The following is a 23,504-nucleotide window of genomic DNA, read 5'->3' as shown; positions in this document are numbered from 1 at the left end:
TCTCGGCTCAGGCTTGTCTGCTTTTATCACCAGATGCGGAGGAAGCTGGTTTATGGTCTTCCCCTAATTACCATTACAAACTAGTTCATCAGGGAAACAGCTGACCAAGAGACTCTCAGCCCAGGGCAAGGTAATGACAAACCTTGACTATCCTAAAAAAATCTCAGAATGTAAAGGGTTCACAAATGGGGAACCTGCAATGAAGTTAAAGGTGTGCTGGACTTTGTCATGGTCATTTTCTCTGCCTCTGAAATCATGTTCCTTTCCAGCTGCCCTCACATACATGGTGCAAGCAGGAGAAGTAATGTTAACCAAAAGCCAAATAGCTATTAAGCCATCGTCTTAGGCTACGTTTGGTAAGGTTAATAGCCAATGATGTCTCACCCTGCCATTTTTTTTTCACTCTGAAGAATGTTAAAGTAGGTTGTAAATGCATGTTGTCTTTTCAGATGTTCTTCGAATAAAATGCAGTAAATGTATATTTTTGTTCACTCTCAAAGGTTTAACACCTGAGAAAGGAGTTTAAATAAAGGTCAAGTAAGCATGGGCAGTGATGTACAGCTTGAATGGGTGATATGTGAGTCAGTATCTCATTGAGCATGTGAGAACAAGCGATAGAGAGCAAGAAAGGGAGAATTAAGGAGAGAAGTCCCTGTGTGCAGTTGTGCCAGTCTAGGTTAAACACAGCCTGAGCTAGGCTCGCAGACACACAGGATAGGTGCCTAAATGGAATCAGGCCTGTTAGATTTATGGCCATTTGTTCAGAGAGTGTTCATCCATTGGCTATTATGGAATGATTAGAGTAGAAGGTGAAGCTCCAAGTCCGGCGAAAATCAATACGGCTGTCGAGAGCGATTCTGCCCTTCCCACTCCGAACGGTATTAGCACCAAACCTCTGTCTCTTCACACTTCTTCATCCTCTCTTCCAGCAATTTCATCAGCTGCCCTTCTCCCCACCCTGCTGACCTGCCATGTTCCTCCCTCCCTCTAAGTGCCCCTGTTCTCCCCTCTCCATTGCATGCGCATTAGACCTTAATATACTGCACCGGGCCATCACTCATAGTCGGCAGTAGAGACAGAAAGTGCTGGTCAATTCAGTCGTACAGTAGGCTGGAGGTGTGTTTAAAAACCCGCAGAAAGTTTAACACTGTGTGCTATCTCTTTCAAGTTGATCAGAGTTTCTGTCCTAACCTCCCTTGACAAGCTACGATGCATTTTGTTGTTGTTTTTTTTGTTCTGAGATAGACAGAAAAATGACTTGAGGCTGGATTACTTGTCGCATGGCACTTGGTTAGTGTAGGACTATCAAAGTCACTCACCTTGTACAGCTTGAGACTGGCCTCATGGCGGGAGTTGACCGTGTGCATCCTCAGTTTTTCCAGGCTGTTGGTATAGTAGTCGCAGGCATTGCATTTGAGGTGCACAGGATTGCCAATGGCCACGCACTTGAGGCGCCACTCATTGCCCTTGCCCCCCTCCTTGATGTGTGCTACCAGCTGATACTTCTGCACATGTTTGTCAGTCTTGCAATGCAGCTGAAAGTTGGCCTTCAGCTGCGTGGTGTAGTGGCACAGCTTGCACTGGTGCGAGTCGCCCACCACCGCTCTCCACTCCTCCTCTGGGAGTGAGCGCTCGGCGCTCATGTGCAGGCCCAGCACGTCCAGGTTGTCGGTAGTGAAGCGGTTGCACACAGCACACTGGAAGAGTTTGAGGGAGGGGTCGCTGGTCTGGGATAGGCTTTCACCCAAGGTCATCAGCTCCTCTGAGACCAGCTGTCCCCCACCCAGGCGTACATCCATTGCAATGTCCCCTCCAACTGAGAGCAGAAGACACAAAAAGTCATCACTGATCTGTCAGACAGAATATCGGGCTTTCACAAGCACACTGTCTCTTTTAAAACACAGCATTTAGCACCACTTATCCATTAATTTTCATCTGTGGCAATAAGGGACATATGGACACATGGTCCAATACAATGTAACAGTGAGGGTTAGGCATTTCATCTGCGCTGATTTTCCCTCCCTCATTTAAACTTCCTCAAGTTACAAGAATGTCCTGGGAAACAGGGAAAAGGTGCATAGTTCAGCCTTTTAACAAAGAGTCATGTTTGTCTGTGCAGTCAAAGTGGATTTGCTCTCCAGGATAATGTGCATGTGTGTATTTATCTACATAATTTTATTAAATCAAGATTATCCTTTCCTTTGAGCTCAGAGAAAGAGTAAGAAGAGAGAGAGAGAATGGAGGTGTGGATTTACACAGTCCTGCTCTTTCATAGCCCTGCCATTAAATCAACTCCAGAGGCTGTGAGCAGAGGTGCAAAAATAAAGTTATTCAATCATTAGCAGAGATCTAAAGAGCTCCCAAGCACACATTACTGTAAATCAACTACACAAAATAATCTAAAAAATCTGATTTTCCTTTAAGTCTGGTTCATTCGCCTGATTGGGAACACATCGATGCAAACACCTTCTTGCTCAAAGTGTTTGCATTTCATAATTCATGTATTTTTAAGGAATGAAAAGAAGGTGTGGGGGCCAAAGAAACTATATATTCAACAACAGAAGCACAAGGCATCTAAGAACAGCTTGGGGAAGACGCTAGAGGCTGAGATTTGGAGACAAGGGATACATAGAGGCTGTTGCCTCAGTTTGCTGATCTTCAATCTGTCACTGCCCAGATTGAGAGCACCCGCTGAACCAGTATGGCTTTACACTAAATTAATTCCAGCAGCTCCTTTTATTTATTGGGGCAGCATGCGGCCTGCTCATTTCACCATTACCTTCAGCTTTTAGTGCAGGGACACAGAGACCTCTGGCAATCTCCTTCAAATCACTGTCAGATCCACTGCTCTGAAGAAAACTATTTCTATTTATAATGCTTTCTCTTATTTTGTTAATCTTGTTCTTTTAAAAAATCTCTCTCTCTCTCTCTCTCTCTCTCTCTCTCTCTCTCTTTTTTAGCAGTTTTTTTTATTGCCCTTGTCTTTTGAGGTTTGTTAAACATCGCCTTTTTAGTACTTTTACAATGTGCATCAATTAACAAAGATATTTTCTTTTCTTTTCATAAACCTTTCATGTAAATACTTGTAATTCTGTCAGTTATGTTTAGTATTTATAACCTCTTAAGCATGTCTTGTAAGAAAATATTTTGCTTGTGTCAGTTGATATCAGTGTTGAAGAAGAGCAGGAAAGATGTTTATATAAAAAACACTGAAAGCATTAAACTGTAAGGATTTAAAATAAGAGTAATAATGAATAAAAAATAAAGTATTTATATTATGATGACCAGAAAGATTGTTAGTATAATGACACCACTGTTCTTTATAAGTCTTATGTTCTGTCATTTCTTCCTTGTAATATGTTTATTAAACATTTCTTCACCGGAAAACCAACCAAATGACTAGAAGGGAGGGAAAAAAAAATTAGTCACAGCAATCAATTCCTGTTTGTCTCTTTGAACTGGCAACAGTTTGAAACAAGTCTGTGCAAAATGTGGGCTTGTAGCTGGCATGCCAAATTCTCTACTGTGCTGCTGAATTACCCTTGCTAGGCCCCTTTTCCTTCCTTTTTTGACTATGGTAAAGTATATAGTTGCAATTACAAAAGCAGGAAAAAAGGACAAGCCGGTATGCAGTGGTAGTTGCGTAGTATTGACATGAAAACAGTGATGTTTAGTATGAGCCTAGAAGACAGGGCCATGTGGAACACTCCCCTGGCCCCAGCCTACTCCGTCACACTATCTTTCACGAGAAACACAGGGGCAGCAAAAGGGGGAATTTCCCAGCCAAAGTGACCCAGATAGAATGACACATAGAGGATGCGAAAAATAAACCGAAGCTTGAGTGTTAAGAAGATGTGTGTGCCTGTCTTTCCCACTCGCTCGCTGCCTCTTTTTTTCTGTGTGCCTGTGTCTGAGTTGTGGAAGCTGAAATCTGTAAGACTAGTAAGCACTACTTGCATACGCTAAAACCACATTCTCATAAATCTAATGTACCAGCTATGCTTATTTTTTTTTTATGTGTCAGCCTTTACCCAAACACACATAAACAAATTATTTTTCTTGTTTCAGGCATTAAAACCAAGCCTGATGTCTCCATTAAAGAATCATGTCCATATTTTAAGAAAGTGACATACTGAACATTTAGCCACAGATTTCCCCCCTCCCCCCCATTATTCTATAAATAAGGTTAAATACCTGCCAATTCAAGACTGAAGAGTGCACCTTTCATAAAGCACGATGACCCCCCCCACCCCCACCTAAACACATTTTTTTTTCTACACACACTTAGCTAAGTGGCCCTTATATCTTTGCATTTTGACACTCGCTTCCCTTCAAATACATTTCAGCCTATTCTTTATTTCTCTCTCCTTTACACAGCTTTTTAAAAGTTGTTTAAAAGAGTGAGTGCATGTTAAATACGGAAGGCGTGCCTGAAGGCTACAGGCACAGACAGAGCTGTCAGCATGGGGAAATAAAGTGTTTGTAGCCATGTGTTAGTATGGGTGGAGATAATAATGTAGCAAGAGTGAGTTTACAAACCCTACATGCAGGGGGAAAATAGATATATTACAAAGAATTTAAAAAAGGCTATCACCTATATAAGATAAGAAAGACTTATACAAATAAATAGTTAAACACAGAGACAATGCTCAAAACCCTGCAATATAGGTTTCCTGTAACTCACCTAGTGCTGGGGCCAGAGCTGCCATGTTGGGGTCCAGATGAAAACCTCCAAGCAAGAACTGGGCATCAGCTCCAGATGGGTCCATCTTAAGGCCCGGCGGCAGGCTCATGTTTTGGGTCAAGTAGTATTGGTACAGCTCAGCTTCTGAGGGTGAAGGCATGGCGCCTAGACCAAGCCGGCCATGCTGCATTTGGGTCATGTTCTGCTGAAGCAGCATCATGTTGTGCATGTGTTTCTCGCTCGTCATGTGGATGCGCAGGTTCCGTGCTACATTGGTCTCATAGTCGCACACCTCACACCGCCAGGTGGGCTTGCTTTTTGGCTTGGTAGGTGAAGGGGCACCACAGGGCCCTGCCATGTGGGTGGAGGACTGGGCTGGATGATGGTGGTGACTAGGATGATGGCTGCTGGCCTGGGTAGCAGAAGAAACAGGCACCACAGGCGCATGCCCAAACACCTGTTCACCAGCGGTTGGAATAGTTCCCCCATTTTGTAAAGTCTGCATGTTGTTAAGATGCTTGTCAGACTGCATATGAATGCTTAGGTTGCCTTTGGTGGTAGTGGAATAGTTGCAGACCTCACAGCGGAAGGGCTTGTAGCCACAAGTGTAGCTCTCCCCACGGGCAAGGCGAGGGTGACTCTGTCCACTGCTGCAGTACACACAGGAGCTTCCAGAGTCAGGGTGCTTCTCCTTCATGTGGGCCTCCAAGGTCTGCTGGTATTTGTAGTGCCAGTTGCACTTGGGACACTTCAGTGTCTTGCACGAATTCCGCGAGTGCATCATGGTCATATGGCCACCCAGTGAGCGGGAGGAGCCTAGGACAGTATCGCACTTGGGGCACTCCACCCCACTCCCTCCACTGCCCCCAGCCCCATGGTTCTGGGTGCATTCACTCATTCCTGACATGTCACAAGCAGCTGTGTGATGGAGGTGCGTGTGAGCATTAGGCGAAGGGTGCGGGTGGTGGTGATGGTGGTGAAGGTGGTGGTGGTGGAGGAGGAGGGCACCGTTGTCCTCATCTCCCTCTGCTGGGCATTCATTTGGTTCAGGAGCTGTGGCACTATCTCGATTGGCACTTTCCTCAGCAGCAGCACTGGACGCAAGAGGGGAGGACGTGCTCGCCGAGGAACATGCGGCCCCATCCTCTTCGCCCCCTCTGCCGGCGGCTGCCGCCATTGCCGCGGGGACCGTAGACCCCTGGCAGTTAAAGCTCAGAGAGAGATCTAAAGTTCTCCCTCCACCGTCTGCAGCCATCCCGTCCTCTGACCCTCTGATAGAAGAGGAGGACATGGAAGCAGAGGCTTTGCTGCTGAGTGCGGGGCTGGCTGCAGAGAGACAAGCAGAAGGCTGGAGAGCGCTACTAGGCATTAATAAAGGAGATTTGGAGATGCTTTGGTTTGAGACAGCCGGTTCAAATCCGCCACCGCTGCTGCTACTTCCACTACAGGCCACCGCAGTGCCTTCGTCCTCTACCTCTTCGTCCTCTTCATCTAAAAGAAGCTCATCCTCTTCGTCTGAGGCCATCTCCTCACCGTGAAGGAGAGCCTTTCTTTCACAGGTTTCTGCATCCCCATCCTCCCCTCTATGAGTCCCCTCTTTCCCCACAGACCCCTCTGTTCTCCTACCCTGCTTGGACAGAGTGTTGGAGTCTTTGGCTGGGCCTGGGGTTGAGGTAAGGGAGGGTTTAGGGCTGCCAAGACCCCCCAACGCGAGGAGGGCTTGTTGCTGGAGACCCGAGTCAGAGTCTTTGTTGAGGAGGCTCTCACCTCCCTCACTACTGCTGCCCCCTTCTAAATGAACCCCGCTGAACGTGCCGTAGAAGCTCTGGCCTGAGTTCATGGGTACCAGGGTAGGCGGTGGAGGAGAGTTTTTATTTTTTGGTTCTAGGAAGCTAATGAGTGGTTCTTTGTCTTTCCCGATGCCCTGTATAATCGCCGACGCGTGCTTGTGGCCTAAGAGCCTGCGCTCGTCCTCACACAGGGTCATGCGATGGTCATGGACTGCATGAGTGACGAAGGAGCGTGCGTAGCCGAAAGACAACTTGCAGAGGAAACACATGAGGATGGGCTTGCCTTTGCCATAAAGGGCCAGGCCATCAAATTTGGAGAAATCCACGTTGTTGGGAACATCTTTGGATACGCAGGACTTCTTGGCAGACCCGTCGCTGTTCAGGTAATCCTTGTTGCTTTTGTGCCGCACATCAAAGACGCGGAAACTGTGCAGGACAGGACTGAGGCCTGCCAGGGTTGAGGTATTGGGGAAACCTTGGTCTGAGGAGCCGAACCATTTTCCAAAAGATGAGGCTATATGAAACGTGTTAATGATCTGTGGGTACACCGAAGAAGAGGTCCCCGCAGGTTCCCCTGGTTTTCCCCCACTGGGGAGAGAGTTTGAGGGGAGCAGACCTGGTTCCACACTCCCATCGCTTTGGATCAGCTGGCTGAGACTCTCCACAATGTAGGCAGAGCCATCAGGCTGGTAGACTATCTCTCCAGCCAGGTTTTCCACATCACTACTCTCCTCTTCCTCCTCTTCCTCTCCTTCTTCGCTCCCACTCTCTGTGGCTCCCCTCCGATGGGAGGGCTGTTGCCGCATGAGCATGGGCATGCCCCCTCCACTTGGCACCATAGGTACACCAGGGAAGGGCTGGAGACTAGGGAAACAGCTGTCAATCTCCATTTCATCCAATTCTTCCAAGTCTTCGTCCTCTTCTCCACAACTCACTCCCTCCTGCTCCTCCTCCTCTAACCCCTCTCTTTTGGGGTGCAGCCGTCTGGTAGTGGAATTATCGCTGGGAGCCTGCGACAGTGTTTGCTGCTGCTGTTCTCTTAGAGCCTCGCAGGGTGTGCTGGGATTCTGGAGCTGGGCTGAGTGGGGTGCAGAGAGAGACAGGGGCTCCAAGGAAGGGGGCTGGTTGCAAGGTGGGACCTGTGCGTTAGGGTGATCGTTCCAGGGTTGTGGATGGTGCTGCTGTTGGGAGGTGGCGGAGGAGCCAAGCCCATCGTCTGTCCCAGAAATCACGGGAGACTCACAGCTTTCCATGCTGATGCCTACATGAGGCGTTCATCGCATCCAGGCCTGATGAGAAAAAAGAGAGAGAGACAGGTTTAAACTACTGCTTGAAATGTATAATGTCTCAGCAAATGTAAAAAAAAGAAAAAGTACATAATAGACATCTTTAACGCTTCCTTTTCATTGTTTCTATTCATGCGTGTTTTCGGTCTTGCGATGCTGAACATTCAACCAGACATACAAAGCATCTTGATAAATGGTGAGGCTATGTACATGTATAGTGAGTGGGGAGCAGCTTAATGTATAGTAGATTAGATGAGAAACAAAAGTGTGAGATATAATGGTGGAAAATGACAGAGTGCTCATTAGGTTAGATTAGGTACTTAAACACAATACCTCAGACAAGCACTAATAAGGCAGCTCAGATGCCTCATCCTGTCATATCAGCCAGTTACCATCTTTTATCTAGACCTTCCACACAACACCCGGAGTCTGCTATGTTCCAAATCCTGCATACATTTTTTTTTTTAATTAACGTTGAGTCTGAGAAACACAGTAACAGAATAACTTAATGGATAAAAAAGCTCTATTGTGCTGCTAATTAGACACAGTGAAACCCGCCATCAGCACACGATCCATCTCACACCCAAAGAAAGAACTGAAGGTTACAAAAATATATTAGCAATGCTTTTCTAGGACTTCCATTATAGAGAGATCCCACACACAGAACACACTGCACGAATAGATCATTCCCATAAGCGGATGCGTGCATGCTTTTTACAGCAATCATTTATATTTATGCATACAAATACACACAACACGGAAAGAAAAATTTGTTTATAATCATTTTTTTAAAACTTAAAATACAACAGCAATATTGATACTCCAAATGCTGTGTGTAGATCTAGCATCCAATAACCTGAACGCGTAGCCTGGTTTTAAACACTCTTCTGCCTCTGAAATAATAAATGAGAGCCGAACTTTCTAAAGGGGAGTGCTGCCCCGAGCAACGAAAAAGCCATGAGCAGGCCACAATTTCAAGCAGGCGATAAAGGAGATAAAATGATAGCGAGATACTGCTGAGCTAATAATTTTAATAAAGGGATGCAGGCAGCATTGATTAAAGGGGGCAACCGGACTGAAACCAATAACTCTGGCCTGCCCTTTCACCCTCCATTGCTGAATATTACATGAGCAAAGTTTCCCGGCAGCACGCTAACCACTGCGTCCTGCCTGATTAGCACATTCACTGCCTCTACTTGATTTATTTACTTATTTACTTAGGGATGCAAATTTCAGCAGTGATCAGACACTGTGTCTGCAGCCCCACCCCCACCAAATGTATTAACATGAGAGTGTTTGGCTGGGGAGATTGATAATGTTTGACTCCCTCTTCATGAATGTCTGATGAAAATTTGACACCCCTCAAGTCCAACCCACAAAGCCACCCACTCCCTCCCCCACCCATGTCAATCAATGACCATGGTTTTTTTTTCCCCCATGGTTTTTTTTGTATGTTTTACTGCTATTGTGTATTTTGCTAATTTGTTAAGTTGTGTTGGTTTAGTATAATTCTACTTACATCTCTACAAAATTAACTCCAGAATTACTGTACTAATAATGTGTACCACATCTAATTAAACAGACACCCAATAAATAATGAGCTTACTGTTGACTATTAAATCATGAAGATCAAGTACACTGAGAGTTGTAAATGGTTAAAGTGCTTCGCAATCATACCAACACAAATGAATTAAGTGCTGCACAACAATTGACAGAAGTCCAAAATAACATTCCAGTAACCTGTTCATTCCTATTATGCTCCCCTCAGTGCTGCTGTGGCATGTGGGATTGCATGTAATAGACGGAGTAGAGAACTACTTAAATTGTTAAACATAAACAGCTTAAAGATTATGACTCAGGCAATCACAAATGGTCATTCCTGAAAATCTGCCACAATACGCTTTTCATTTAAAGCAAATGAGATGGCTTCCTCTAAAGAATTAAACAGTGCTAGAGAGTGGCGGCCCAAGCCGTCTGGGCGCGTCTGCTGCTTACAGAAAACAGGATTGCCCTTTAAAATGGAGATGGTCTAATTCAATAACCTGCAGTGGTTACTGATGTGCAATAGGATTGTCTGGAGTCTGCCAGTCGCAGATGGGCGGGCAGATATAATGTAGTTTGTCCGCTCAAGGTCTGCTTCCAAAGCGACACCTGTTTAAAGAAGGGAATCTTTAATCTCTCTCCTACACTAATGAAGGCTCATACAGAAAATGCATATTAGGCATTTCTCCCTCTGTTTACAAGAGCCTCTGGCTAGTTAAACATGTATAAAAGATCATTGTTTCCTTTATGTCCCACACTGATCTGTCATCAAGGCCTCATCTTCTATAAACAATCCACACTATGAAGCTGTGAGGCAGGAATTCAAGTGTTTCTTACAGGGACTCATCTCAACTCAAATTAAGCAGAATAGAAAACATTCCCTCTTAACCTGCCAAACAAAGTAGATAAGGTTTTTAACGATTAAAAAAAGGGCAGTACATAATGAACACTGTCAGAAGCTGGGTCTGGATGTCATTTAGAGGGGATAGAAAATGAGATAAGTTTTTATTTATGGGCCTTTTCATTTGGTGGGATTTACTGGCTGAGCAAGGAGGGAATTAAAGGCTAAGGACCCGTCTGATTATAAGCACGCACAATCACCTGCCCAGAGGCCAAGCCTCCAGGGGCCCAGCGCTCCCTACCCTCTCCTGGGGAATTAACTCCTGCTCGGCCCCAGCTGAGAACCGCAACGGGGTGCGGCCTGACCCCCACGCCCCACCCCCAGCACCCCTCAAAACCTAAAAAAACGCATCCTTCCAGCGACTATCAGAGGAAGAAAAAGGCTTCATCATCACCTCCCTGTGGTCTGCAGCAGGCCCTGCTTTTCTTTTCCCATCTCCCGCCAGATCTAGCCATCACACAGGCTGGCCACTACAGGGTTAGGGCGCTTATTGAAAAATCAATGGCATAAATGCTAGGCAAGTTACAGGAAGATGTGGGAAGGGAAGGTTCCTATTGATAAAGCAGGGACGGCCTCCTGATACTGCACAAGGGGATGCATTCATTGAAGCTAGGTGAGAAGGCTTCATCTTTGAAGTATGGCCAATTGAATCACAAACATATGTAGAGAAACTGTTCACCCAACTACTGCATTATCAATCTTAATGCTAAAATGCTTGAGTTTTTTTTGCTTATTTAAAAATAAAACAAACTACAACTTAAATATGAGCTGAGTACATATGCAAAACACATACAATGTAATATAATATAATATAATATAATATAATTAGGGCTGGCTAACGATTAATCGCGATTAATCGCATACAAAATAAAAGTTTGCCTAATATATGTGTGTATAAATTATGTACAAGCACATTCATGTATATATTTAAGAAATATTTACAACTGTTTGTATTTATTATAATTTTTTATATTTTTATATAATTATATATAAATAAAAATATTTTGAACATAACATATTTCTCTTAAATATATACATTAATTTGTGTGTATTCATATATACATAATAATTACACACGGTACACACACATTTATTGGGCAAACTTAAACTTATTTTGTATGCGATTAATCGCAATTAATCATTTGCCAGCCCTAAATACAATATAATGTAATATAATATAATATAATATAATATAATATAATATATATATATATATATATATATATATATATATAAAATATAAAAATGTTGATAAAAACCAAACAATGTACCAAAAAAGAATGAGTAACTTCTATAGACACTTAAATAAATAAATAAATACATACATACATACATACATAAAAATTACTTATTATTATCATTACTATATAAAAATAACTCATTTGCTAAATGATTAATGACATCGGTGACAGAATATCATGACTCTTATATAATTCAAAAGCACTTCTGCAGAAGTTCCACGCTGGGCATTTTGAGTCAGCAGCATTTATTCAATTTCAGCTTTATTAGCGAGCAAAGGTAAACAGAGAGGACTGAAAAATTCCTCCACCTCCTTTTTCCTCGTCCTGAACATTTAATGTAGACACAGCGACACTTCAAAAGGAGTTGCTGTGTCAGAAGGCAAAAAGTCACCTCAGGTCGATGGCACTCTGGCTGTAAACACTGCTTCCCGTAAAATCAATGATCTTTAGTTCAAGCTATCAGTCTGTGCAACAGAAATAGCAGCGGCTGTGATGAGACTGAGGCTGTGGAGAGAGGGAGGAAAAGCGATAGAGAGAGAGAAAGAGAGATCAGTGCAGCGTGGCTGTGGGTAAGGGATGAGAGAGCACAGCTATCTGCTGCTACTGCGCACAGCTCCGCTGCCAGCACAGCGCCGAAAATGGGACTAAACGCCGGCTCCCAGCATGCATCTCTCCCAGAGCCACAGCCATTAGCGAGCGGAGGCCCTAGCGCTCTACCTGCACGCTGGCACTAGCTAATAGATTATGTTTGTTGTGGAAATGGGAGGTACTCCTCTGTGACTTTATGTAACAGTAAACATCTGCAAACTCATCTGTTACTAATTGGTCTCTGGCCTGAACACAAACGAATTGATTCTGAGGTATCAATAGCGTTCTCTGTTCTAGGGGCTGAAACTGAATCTTGGTGATAATTTTCGCTCTCGGGTAACAGCATAAGATCTGTAAACGCAATCAATGTAGCAAAACAAAGGGAGCATGAAAATGTTTTCCTGACAAAGCGTGTGATGCAACGTCGGGCTGCTTTTAGCGCCATTTATTTAGCCGGCGAAATCTGGAGCGGGTTCAAAGGCAGCTGAAGGGGAATCCCCGCGCTGGCAAAGTGTCTCATCACTTTTGGTGAGTGCGAAAGAAACAGGCTCCTCGGTGTAATTAGAAGTGGTTAATTAGCTGTGGGTTAATTACTCAGTTCGGAGGGGAAAGCTGGCAAAAAAGAGCTGGTGGGGTGGTAGAGCGAGGGGAAAGTGGCGAACACGCAGCAGGAAGCTCCCAGTCTCCTGCCAATTAGCAGGCAGCATGGGGGGCTGGCGGAGGAACGGGGCCGCGAGTACAAATGAGCTTCACACCAGCCCACTCGCAGCCACAGAGCTAATACCACACTCAACGTATCCACATTCCCCTATTAAAAATGCATACTGTTGGAGATTCTCTGCTCACTGTTGTTTTTGGTAAGCGCTTCCATTTGCCCAACAGCCACTCGTTTCTTCTCGACATCGTATGCAAAGCTTTAAAGAAGCTTTTTTTCCACTAGAAAATCCAACACGACTTTATTCCATTACAGGTATATTATAGTGTATGAATATTTATCAAATTATAAATATACCAACAAAATGTGAACCAAAAATATCAATAATCTAAGACGAAATAAGGGGAAGCTGTCATTTCTAGAACAGTAAAATAGTTCTTATTTTGGCCCCTGCATGCTGTCTTTTTTCTCTCTTTTCTTAACAAATCTTACAGTAAAGTAATAGCACATTATTTGCCTCCACCTTCCCCAGTGGTTGGTTCAGATAAAGCTTTGTGTTTTGTAAGTGCATAAATTATCCCAGGGATAAAGGTATTGATGTATAATCAGAGATGGGTGATCATGTTCGTGCTGCAAAAAGCCCTCCATTCACCCCCAGGCACATTGAGTGCGCACAGCATGCTCCACAACACAGGAGGGAGGAGTGGAGAGAGCCTACTTACTTCTCAGAAAAAGAAAGAGAGAGAAAGAGAGAGAGAGAGACAGTGCATTTGCCTGTTTACCTCTCGTGAAGAATGTTGTGTCTTCATGTGCCTGCCTGTACACTTTGCATTTGCGAACCAGATCAATTCGAACAAACAATTAATTACAGGATGTTTTCTCCTCATGCATACTGAAGGTGTTTAAGACGTGTTCACTGCGAACCCAACAGATGAGTTTTGGAAAAAAAATAGAACAAAGCACTCTGACTTGAACACTGCATGTTCAAAGGTAGAGCGAGAGTTGGTCTGACAACAATAACCCACAAACCATAAGAATATCCGATTTTCCATCTCCTATAAAAGGTTACGTGGTTATGTGTTACTATGTGTGACTAACAAATTTTGCGAAAAATATTGGCTAACTAAATCTATGAAAACACAAAAACACGCATGTGCAAATACTGTATATAAAATCATTCAAAATAAAATTAATTAAATTGTAAATTTAAGGTTAAAAAACATAGTATATACTAAATATATATACATTTTAGTGTCGTCAAACGATTAATCACGATTAAATCGCATCCAAAATAAATATAAATATACACACATACAGTATATATTTTGAAAACATTTACATGTATATTTTTATATTCATATAATTTATTTTATATATCAATTTATATATATACACAGCATATTTTTCTTAAATATATACATGCATGCATCTGTATTTATATATACATATGTATTTAAGTATACACAGCACACACATTATGTAAACAAAAACTTATTTTGGATGCAATTAATCACGATTAATTGTTTTACAGCACTAAAATAATTAGAATTTTAGGATAAACAAAGCCATCTAAAAACCTTAAAGCAAAATACGAGTTTATTTTATTTTATTTGTAATTGGACTGGGTTAGTATATAGTGGTTTAATACTATATTTAACCCTAGATTAGTAAGAGATGAGTAATGTAAAAACCATAGAAGTCAAGGATAAATCCCCATTTAGATAGCTAGGTAAACACGTGTGTGTGTGCGCATGTGTGTATGTGTGTGTGTCAAAGGCAGCCAGGCCCAAAGGCTTTCATTTTCATTAATTATCAAATCTCCTCTATTAATAGCTCAAGGAAGCGGCTCTCTCCTCTCTCGTGAGGGAGTGAGACAGAACGAGAGAGACAGACAGATAGAGAAAACATAAAAGCAAGCATGGAAGGTTAGCAGAGAAATATGCAAACTACCGAGTTTCTTCAAGCACCATGCTTATCTGTCTTGTGCAAAAGCGGATGGTTGACTGGGTCAGATAGAGAGATTGAGCTCTGTCAACATCTAAATAATGAGACCACCATCCCTTATGCTTCCCCCCGACTCCCTCATGACACCACTGATTTATTATACATATAAGAAATATTACAGTTCATCTGCTATGAGGAGTTTGGCCCTATGAGTGAGCCCACTCCCTCGCCCCCCTCCCTCAATCGCTTCCTCCTCAACTTCCTGGTGTCCAAACATCTCCCCCCCTTCATACATACCCTCACTGTTTCATCTCTCCTCTCACTGAGGCTGCAGTTAAGGCAAGTCGACCGCAAACACGGTTGTTAAGATGATCAATACCATTGAAATATTAAACCTTAAAAAGCCGCATTATTGATTGTAAGGCCGATGATAAAACTGTTCATTATCATAATCGCTGAAGCTCTATGTAAATGCTTGAGAGAGGGACTTCGGCTGCACCTAGCACTGGGACACTGGATTTGATTTCCAGGGCCTCCGAGTTGTATTTTTCCACCCAGCGGGGAAGTCATGAAGGATTATTGGCGAGTAGTGCCACAATATGCTCTTCAACTACGTGTTGAGCACCTGAGCTTCAACTCAGGAATCAGCATCAGCCAGGCTGAATAGAGCTTGGATAACCCGCCTCTAATCCAAGGCCTTTTTAACTAATCTGGAAAACAAATACCTCAGTAATGACCCAGTCCTGCACCTGGTAAAACAGAGCGACGGGAGAGACAGCACCTGGAATTAGCCAAATAACCCAAGTAGGGCATTCTTAAAGGCGCAGACACCCTTTTAGTGCTCTGTTGAAACAAATCCAAGCTATCGGGTGTCCTGAAAGTGACGGGAATCATAACGCAAGAAGAGGCAGGCTCACTCTTGGGCTTAACGCTCCGTGTCAACAAGTGTAAAACTCACAAACGGTCCAATAACTTGCATGCCAGGGCACTAAAAGTTACAGGCTAGCAAAGGTGGCATCGAAACACCGAGAGGTTTCGAGGCTGCCAGGCAGAGGAGTCACGGCGAGGCCTGGTGTTTTGTTAAACGTTTAAACCCGAGGAGTGCCATACGATCCCTCTGGATGGCATGGGAGGGCAGACTACGGAGGAAACTTGAGCAAAGAGGGCGACAGCTGTTCTGGGTTCAGGAGTCAGAAAAGCAGTAACGGGGAGGAGAAGACGCAATCTCTTACACGTCCTGGCCCGGCCGTGGGTATTCAAATAGCGACCGAGGATCTAATACCGGCGCAAAGGCAAGCACGCTCGCACAAACAAGGGGGATTAAAGGGCGTCCCAGTGAAACCATTCTGTGGAAGTGATTTCTTCACTCTAATTCTTCAGCGGGATATCCTGGATAAATAATTAGAGGCTTTCTTTGAAGACCCTACGCTGCATCTCCATTCACTCTCCACTTCACATTTGCTAAAGTCATTAATGACAAAGATTTGGAAAGAAAGTACGAACTTTTTCTCTGGTACACAAATACTTCTTTTATGAGTTCTGGCCCAAATTCCTCTCTGCTTAGTTAAATCTCTTATCCTGGGAAAGAGCCGTGCTTGCTTTAAGCAATAAACCTCAAGGGAGGATGGCTTTCTTTCCCCCGGAAGCAAAGCCGGAGCCCCTTTAAAGAATTATGGAGTGTTAATAAAGTACAAGGAATAATGTGTTCTTTCTTTTTTTCCTTCAGGCTGCTCTCATAGCATAACCTACAGGTGGGAGTTTGAGGGACTGCCGGGGCGAATTAAAGCGATTCCTACTGATGGCACTGACTCTTAAAACCCAGCTAGTCTCGAACAACAGCAGAATACATCTCCAATTAGGTACCCATGCTCTCACTCACTAACAGTCTATTTTTCCCGGCTGCTACGGAAGCTTAGCAGGCTCATTTTCAGCAGAAGCATAAACAAAAGGGGAGCTGACAGCTGTAATGATATTGAAAGCTTCATTTTACGCACAAAAACCAAATTGTTAATGTTCACACTATTATTTTCTAAACTACACCGTGCCAATCCACCTGCAGATGGTTCGATCAGTAACAACTTTCATTATCTAAGTGTATCGTTTTGTGGTATGTAGACACTGCCAATAAATCATAACCATAACTACAGATGCCTGCGGTTTATCGCATTGTACAGACCTAGCCCGCAGTATTTACGAGAAAAAGGGCCAAGGCAAAGCAAGCGAAGTGACGTGCATTCTTCCTCAGCAGTGATGAAATGAATAACTCTCAACAGAGGAAGAGAAAGAGAAAAACACTATGAGAATACAAGTAGTTAAGTGTGTAACAAGGTGGCCTCGAGGCCGGTGTTGAAAGATGCCGACGCTCCGGGCGAAGAGGAACATCGAAAACATTTAATGGTCTTCCTCTGACTTGTTGAGACACACAACGAATGTTTCATTCAGCATGGGAGGGGTGACAAAAAGCTGAGCTCAGCGTGAAGGTCGGGTTTACAAACGGAAAACTAATTTGATTATATAAAGGGCATTCCACGGATGTCCTACCTGGAGCGGAAAAAAGCGCTCAGCCGACAACAAGGCCACACCCAGGTCTAAGACTAAAAATGACTAGAAAAGAGCTTAATGACTTAACTTACAAATCGGCAATTTATTCAGAAGTGATTCTGCACTATTACCAATGTTTCTGTGCCTGAATGATTCTCTGACTGAGCCTGACTCAAACTAGCAACTGCTAACCGTAAACCATTTTGTGAATCTATCAGACTGACTTATTAAAAATCAGACGTCACGACTTGTTTGAAATCATTGTCTTTTTATTTTATGACCATTTCAGTCACAGTCTGGCCACACCCATGAGACTTACAGAAAAGGCCTAAAGGATACCTGCAAACCCTCAGATAATTATCAGGATTTAAAATGGATCCAGGTCCAAACTGGTAAGGACTGCTATCAGAGAGAAGGTGAAAGAAAGAAACAGACAGAAAGATGAAAGAAAGAAGAGAGAGGAGACTAAGGACTGCCTTCACAGGGGCAGCGGGGGAAAACCGACACCGCGCCACTAACATAAGCCCGTCAAAGTTTGCTGGCATGTCAACACTCCCAGACAATCCTGGCATTGTGGTGTCTGCCAGGGCTTAAGCCACTGTGCACTCAGCAGAGGTCAGAGAGCCCACCGCTCCTAAAAGCCCAAGCAGGACGAGAGGAAATCCAAAGCACGCCAGATAGGAAGAAGAACAGTTCAAAATCTCAGCAAAATCTCGCATGGCAACTGTTTGCAAGTTCGCATTAAGGCTTTGTTGCCGGCGGGTGTGGACGTCAGACGGAGAAACAGCTTTCTATCTCCTCCTCTCTTTAATGAGGCGGCCACAAGCTGTCCCCCATCCCATCAGCCCCGCTGCTGCACTGAATGCAGCACCTGTTAGATATAAATCAGCCTCACTGAGCTGTGTTTGGGAAGTGAGGCATTAAGCATGACACAGACTGTCAAAGTTCACATCACGCTAACCGCAACATCTAGCTGAACCGCTGAGCGGCAGACCCGAAGCCCGGCCCAGTCTCAGCCCAGCGCCGCTCCACTCACATGGCCTGCCTCCCTGCACTGCGCCACATGAAATGCAGATTACATCTGGAGCCCAGCTGGGCCAGAAAGAGAAAGGAGGAAAGAAAAGGTGAAAGAGAGAGAGAGGTAGGAAAGACACTGATCTCCAGTCACTCTGTGGTCATGTTTTTAGGATTTACGTCTAAAAGCCGAGGAAGAGACTGGAGCATGGAGCTCTAACTGCTGGTGACAGATCAATGTGCGAGTAATAACAGACAGACCTGAAAGAGAGGCAGAAAAAGAGGGAGAGAAAGCCGTTAGGGCAGCTTAAAGAATCTCAGTCATGTGTCAGAACAGGGTCAAAGGTCAGATCCTGGAAGAGAAGCCACATTCCTCTGTGGACAGAAACATATCTTCAGTATGTGTGCCTACGAGTTTCAACTTTCCAAAGCAACAGTCTCCACCCCTTTACCCGGGGACCTGGCAGCTAAATATTAACCAGATATGATTCCTTTTGAACTACACACGCTGTATGGCAGGGTTAGGTAGAGACGGAAAGTGAAAGAGAAAAAGAAAGGGAATTCAAAAGAAAGCATCATCTGCTAATGATTTATCCAAGGGCAGCCATGGACAGGGGCCCACGCTAAGATGTGGCTTGTTGTGTTAAGCTGTTAGCTGCGGGGTCAGGCAGGAGGGACGAACGCAGGGCCAGACTAGTGCCGGCAGGGGCCATGGCTCTTTGCTGCCTTGCTGTAATTTACATTGCTGTGTAATTACCTGCAGAATGAGAGACTCAAAGATACATGGAAACCCCCCCCCCTCAAACTCTCGCATCTAACACACACACCTCCTGCAATAACGAAAGGTCTCCCAGGGCTCGGCGTATGGGCCAGAAAATGAGCCGTGAGTAAAGCAGACTTGAGGAACATGCCAACAAGTAAGTGTTGAGTACAGACAAATCAGTATCACACCCAGAAAGTTATCTTTGGCATGGTGGAGTAACACAGAGACCTTTTCACTGCAAACACATCAAACTGCAACGACAGGGCCCATTCACTGTTGCGAGTCGAAGGGATAAACTCCCGTCATCATCTCTCGCTGGCGGAGGAGGCCAGATGGATTAAGAGGGGTAAAAGAGGCAGAAAAGCACTGAGCATTAAGCATGTTTAAAGAAAGGCCACATATCTGTGTTCTCACTCTGCAACTGAGACCTTGTTCATTAGGAGGTTGAGCTTAAAAACGGTTACAAAATGGCAACAAAAAAGAGAGAGCACGCTTGAGTCCACACTGTATTGTTCAGAGCGCAGCAAGCAAACGGTTTTTGCCTCTGTTTTCCAGCAATGCACACAGTCGCTGTTGCAACACACCGGTGGTGACCTACCATAACCCAGCTGATAAGAACCTGATAGATGTCTCGATACCGAAGAGCCAATAAATCTTTATATAATAAACAGTCAGTGACATGGTTTATTTCTGTCAAACCATACATACTGTTACTTGAATAAAAAATATAAGAGCCCATATGCAAACATATTACATTTCAATTTATTAAATATAGTCATAAGTAAAAAAAAAGTACATGAAACCTGATATTATATAATTAAATATAAAAGTTAGACGTGTATTTAAAAAAGTATTACAAAAACAAACATACAGTTATGTTAATGCAGATATGTTGTTTTAGTAAAGTTGCATACATAAGTAAAATGTACATTGTTGACATATATACATACAACATAATTCTATATAAAAATCATATAGATATTATTAGCACATAAACATGGTGCTATAGGAATTTTATATGTTCTAAACTTACATCTTCATATACTCAAAGAACGTACATATGTGAAAGCTATATATCGCCTTAATTAACATATATGGCAATATATTTCATATATTACATTTCTGTATTTAAGCGCTACAATTGTCTTGATATCACAGTGGAGAAAAAGGGTTGAAATAATGCAAATATAGTTTAGCAAATTGGCTTATTTCTTAAAACTGTCATAAAGAAGCCATGTGTAAAAATAAAAATAATAATAATTTTAAAAACTTTTTGGGAAAATGATGATTAGGATTGTGTATACTCATGAATATTCCAGGTATAAGGAAAATGTTTGCACCATCTTTTCAAAACCACATGAAACCAATATTCAGACTTTGGCACATGTGTTTTAAACAAGATTTCAAAAAGATTATTTATTTATTTATTGTTTGTTTGTATCATACATACTCCTACATATCACTGGCTCTAAAATCAACACACTAGTTTCTACTAAAATCTAACACAATGAAGTCTGTGTGCTGCTCAAAGGAACTGGAATCTGCCAGGCCTTGAAGAGCTTGAAACTGTGCTTAATTAATGATGTCACTGTTTTGACAAAGAGGAAGCGTGCCAGAAAACAAGATAAACATTTGATGGCTGTCAGGACGTGCGTTTTTAGATTGCTAAAGGAAACAGGACTAAAAGATCAACAGCGAGACACTTGGAATCTTAACCTCAGGCCACGGTACTGCTCTGCTCAATCTTCCTTACCATTAGAGAACCTGTCACACACAGCTGCTGTGTCTGTGTGTGTGTGTGTACAAGGTAAGGGAAAGTTGCCAGATATAGTGCTATACTGTGAATGAAATCGCTCGGTGGAGCAGAAAGTTTGTAATCGCCTGTGCCAGGGTTCTGGGCACGAGTGGGAGGCTATGTATACATGCCAACGCAACATGGGAAATGCTCCACATGGCTTAGTATTTGAAGTACTACACAGATACACTAAAAAGCGCCACAAATGCACTGAAATGCAGATCAATAATTTCTGAGAAGTTATCTAACAGCTATTCTCTGAAACGCTGTTGACACTTATTATCTAGAGTTGCAGTCACCGCTGGGAAACTCTGAAAAGGTCCCAGTGTTTCATTTTCGCCACTTCAGGGAGACTTTCAGGGATCAGGTGATCTACAAAATCTGCCAAATCGGGCCAAAATTTGCATGGGCTATGCGGAGAAGAGAGCAAAGGTGTTACACCCAACCCTTCTCTCAATAGGACTGAACGGTTGATGTCAGCAATGGACAGAGCCTCGTGCTGGGGAGGGACTGTGTAAGATGAGAGGTGCTTAATTGGCTCAGGGACTGTAATTCGGAGGGATTAATTGAAGTGAACTCTATGATGCCAGGTGCACTCCTTTCATTGGGCGGGTGCAGAGGGAGTTCAGTGGCTAGCCTGACTGGGTCACGGTGAGCGAGCCTACATTAGACAAACAAAGCTCTGCATACTAAAGTAAATGGTGCCGTTACGCTCGAAGCAAACAAACAGCTAGGACGTCCAGGGATGAAAGCCTAACCGAACCCCGGACTACGTACAATCTTAAGATTAACAGCCGAGACAAAAATGAATGGCTATAAAAATTGAAACGTGATGGAATAAAGGGGACGGGTGTGGGGGAGGCGGAACGGACGAGGAAGCCAAAGCAACACCTGTTGGCCCTGTCACCGCCTGCTCATTATCTAAACCTATCTATTCCTCATCCTCATTAAAAGCACACAAAAAGGGAAGTCAATTTGAAAATAAAATCTTAAGAGAAACGCATCACATTAAAAGCCATGTATTTTGGTAACATTACATGTAAGAGGGATCAAGTATGCTTCACTCAAGGCTGTTATTCAAACATTTCAGCAACCCGCTTTTACTGCAGGAGCTTTGATGGAAGCCTTTGGAAACTGGCACTTAAGACAAAACAAAGGAAAACAAAAGGTAATAAGGAAGTGCGAAGCTTGTGTATGTGCGTTTAGAGAGGTTTTTCTCCTGCAAGTCTGAAGTGCCTTGATCAGGCTGACAGAGTGACAGTTTATGGAGAGCACAGGAGATCCAGCAGGTCTGCGTGTCAATCACCACTCGGGGGTTTGTAGTATTATCCAGAATAGGAGACAGAAAGCAAGAAATCCATGACGTCTTCAGTTAGGGCTTCAACAACACATTCATATCGACTAGGGGGAGGCACAAGTTCGCATTAAACCGGCTTGCATCTGCTTCTATGCTACTGACCCTTCATTTCCAGTGATAAAGAGATTTTCGAAGGCGTCAATGGGTACTCAGCAGTGCAGATTCATTTCCCTCCAAGCCCCAGCTCTTGAGCATCAAAGTGATCCTGCAGCATTTTGCTGTTATTTGGCGAAGATTAATCGGCATTTCGTTCCTCCTCCCTCCTGCCAGACCGACGTGATGAACACCGCTGGGTCACGTACAGGGTCTGGAGTCAGGGCAGAGCCCCACCCAAAAGCAGAGGACACCACTGACCCAACAGCTTTTAAATTACAGGCTGAGACAGAAGGAAGGTGACTGGAAGAAGAGCCATTATCCCCGCAGTCCTGCAGGTCAAGCCTTCCCTCATCAAGGTGCAGGTCAAAGCCACATATCTCTTCCACTAAGGTGAGGGTCACCGCAATGCTCCCTCCAGTCCCGGGTCAACCAGAGGTCTCCAGCCACCGAGGTTCATAGCAATACAATAAAGCAATCAACTGGGGTGCCGGACCCTGGTCAATAATATACTCCAAGGCCACAGGGGGTCACCACCTGCTCTCTGGCCTCTTATTGGAAAGTCCTCCAAGGTCTTCAACAGTGGACTAGGGTTTTAATTTCAGGCCCAAGGGGAGTGGAGAGGCGTAATCATATTCTCAAGCCAATGCAATAAAACAGTTGATGCATTGCAGAGCACATCGTTTGGCTCGATGAACCCCGGATCTTTGTTTTCATTAAAATAATGCAGCCGTACAGCGTCAACCCCATCGTCAGTGGCTGGCTCTGATGTCATCAGACAGTTTTTCATTCCACCAGACGATTCGTTTACAATATCCCTCTGAGCGCAACAGCGAACGTCTCAACTTCTGCGAGACTGGCACTGAGCCACAGTGTTGGACGTCTGTTCTCATGAAGTCCTTTGCCTGTCGTTTTGTAAACCCAACTGACTTGGTCGGAGGAAACAAAGAGAACAACACTCAAAATCTAAGACGTACAGTCACCTACACCGAAACCCAACACCAGCAACGTCCTGCTGGGGAAAGTGCAGACCTGGGCTTTATCTGCTGAACTTATACTGTGTCTCTAGTTCTGGCTGAATTGGACAAGTACACAGAGCTAGACACATTCCTCAGAGGACCTGATCCTGGAATAAACGGAGAGGGAACAGGGGGAGGGGACTTCTCTTTTACTTTTCTCATCCTTCCTTTTCATTCCTTTTCTCCCTGAGTCCTCATGAATGGAGGCAGACAGCATCCATGCAGTTGCCAGGATGAGACAGCAGTTAAGTCTTGGCTGCTCTCCCTCTCTGCTTAAAGGTAGATATCGTG

The 23,504-nt window shown here is 43.8% G+C and overlaps 1 protein-coding gene across 2 annotated transcripts in view; it reads right to left on the bottom strand.

Annotated features, from left to right (window-relative positions):
* Positions 1-23,504, bottom strand: part of zfhx3b (zinc finger homeobox 3b) — a 365,216-nt gene that overhangs the window by 87,065 nt on the left and 254,647 nt on the right. For both annotated transcript variants that reach the window (XM_051115453.1, XM_051115452.1), the window contains 2 exons: positions 4,685-7,763; positions 1,320-1,816 (listed from right to left, as the gene is read on the bottom strand). In XM_051115453.1, the coding sequence (XP_050971410.1) occupies positions 1,320-1,816; positions 4,685-7,727 (3,540 nt within the window). In that variant the 5' untranslated portion in view covers positions 7,728-7,763. The remainder of the gene's footprint in view (positions 1-1,319; positions 1,817-4,684; positions 7,764-23,504) is intronic.

The sequence above is a fragment of the Labeo rohita genome, chromosome 7, assembly GCF_022985175.1.
Source record: "Labeo rohita strain BAU-BD-2019 chromosome 7, IGBB_LRoh.1.0, whole genome shotgun sequence".
NCBI classification, from domain to species: Eukaryota; Metazoa; Chordata; class Actinopteri; order Cypriniformes; family Cyprinidae; genus Labeo; species Labeo rohita.
The sequence above is the reverse complement of the archived record's forward strand: the minus strand, read 5'-3'. Positions and strand labels throughout refer to the sequence as shown.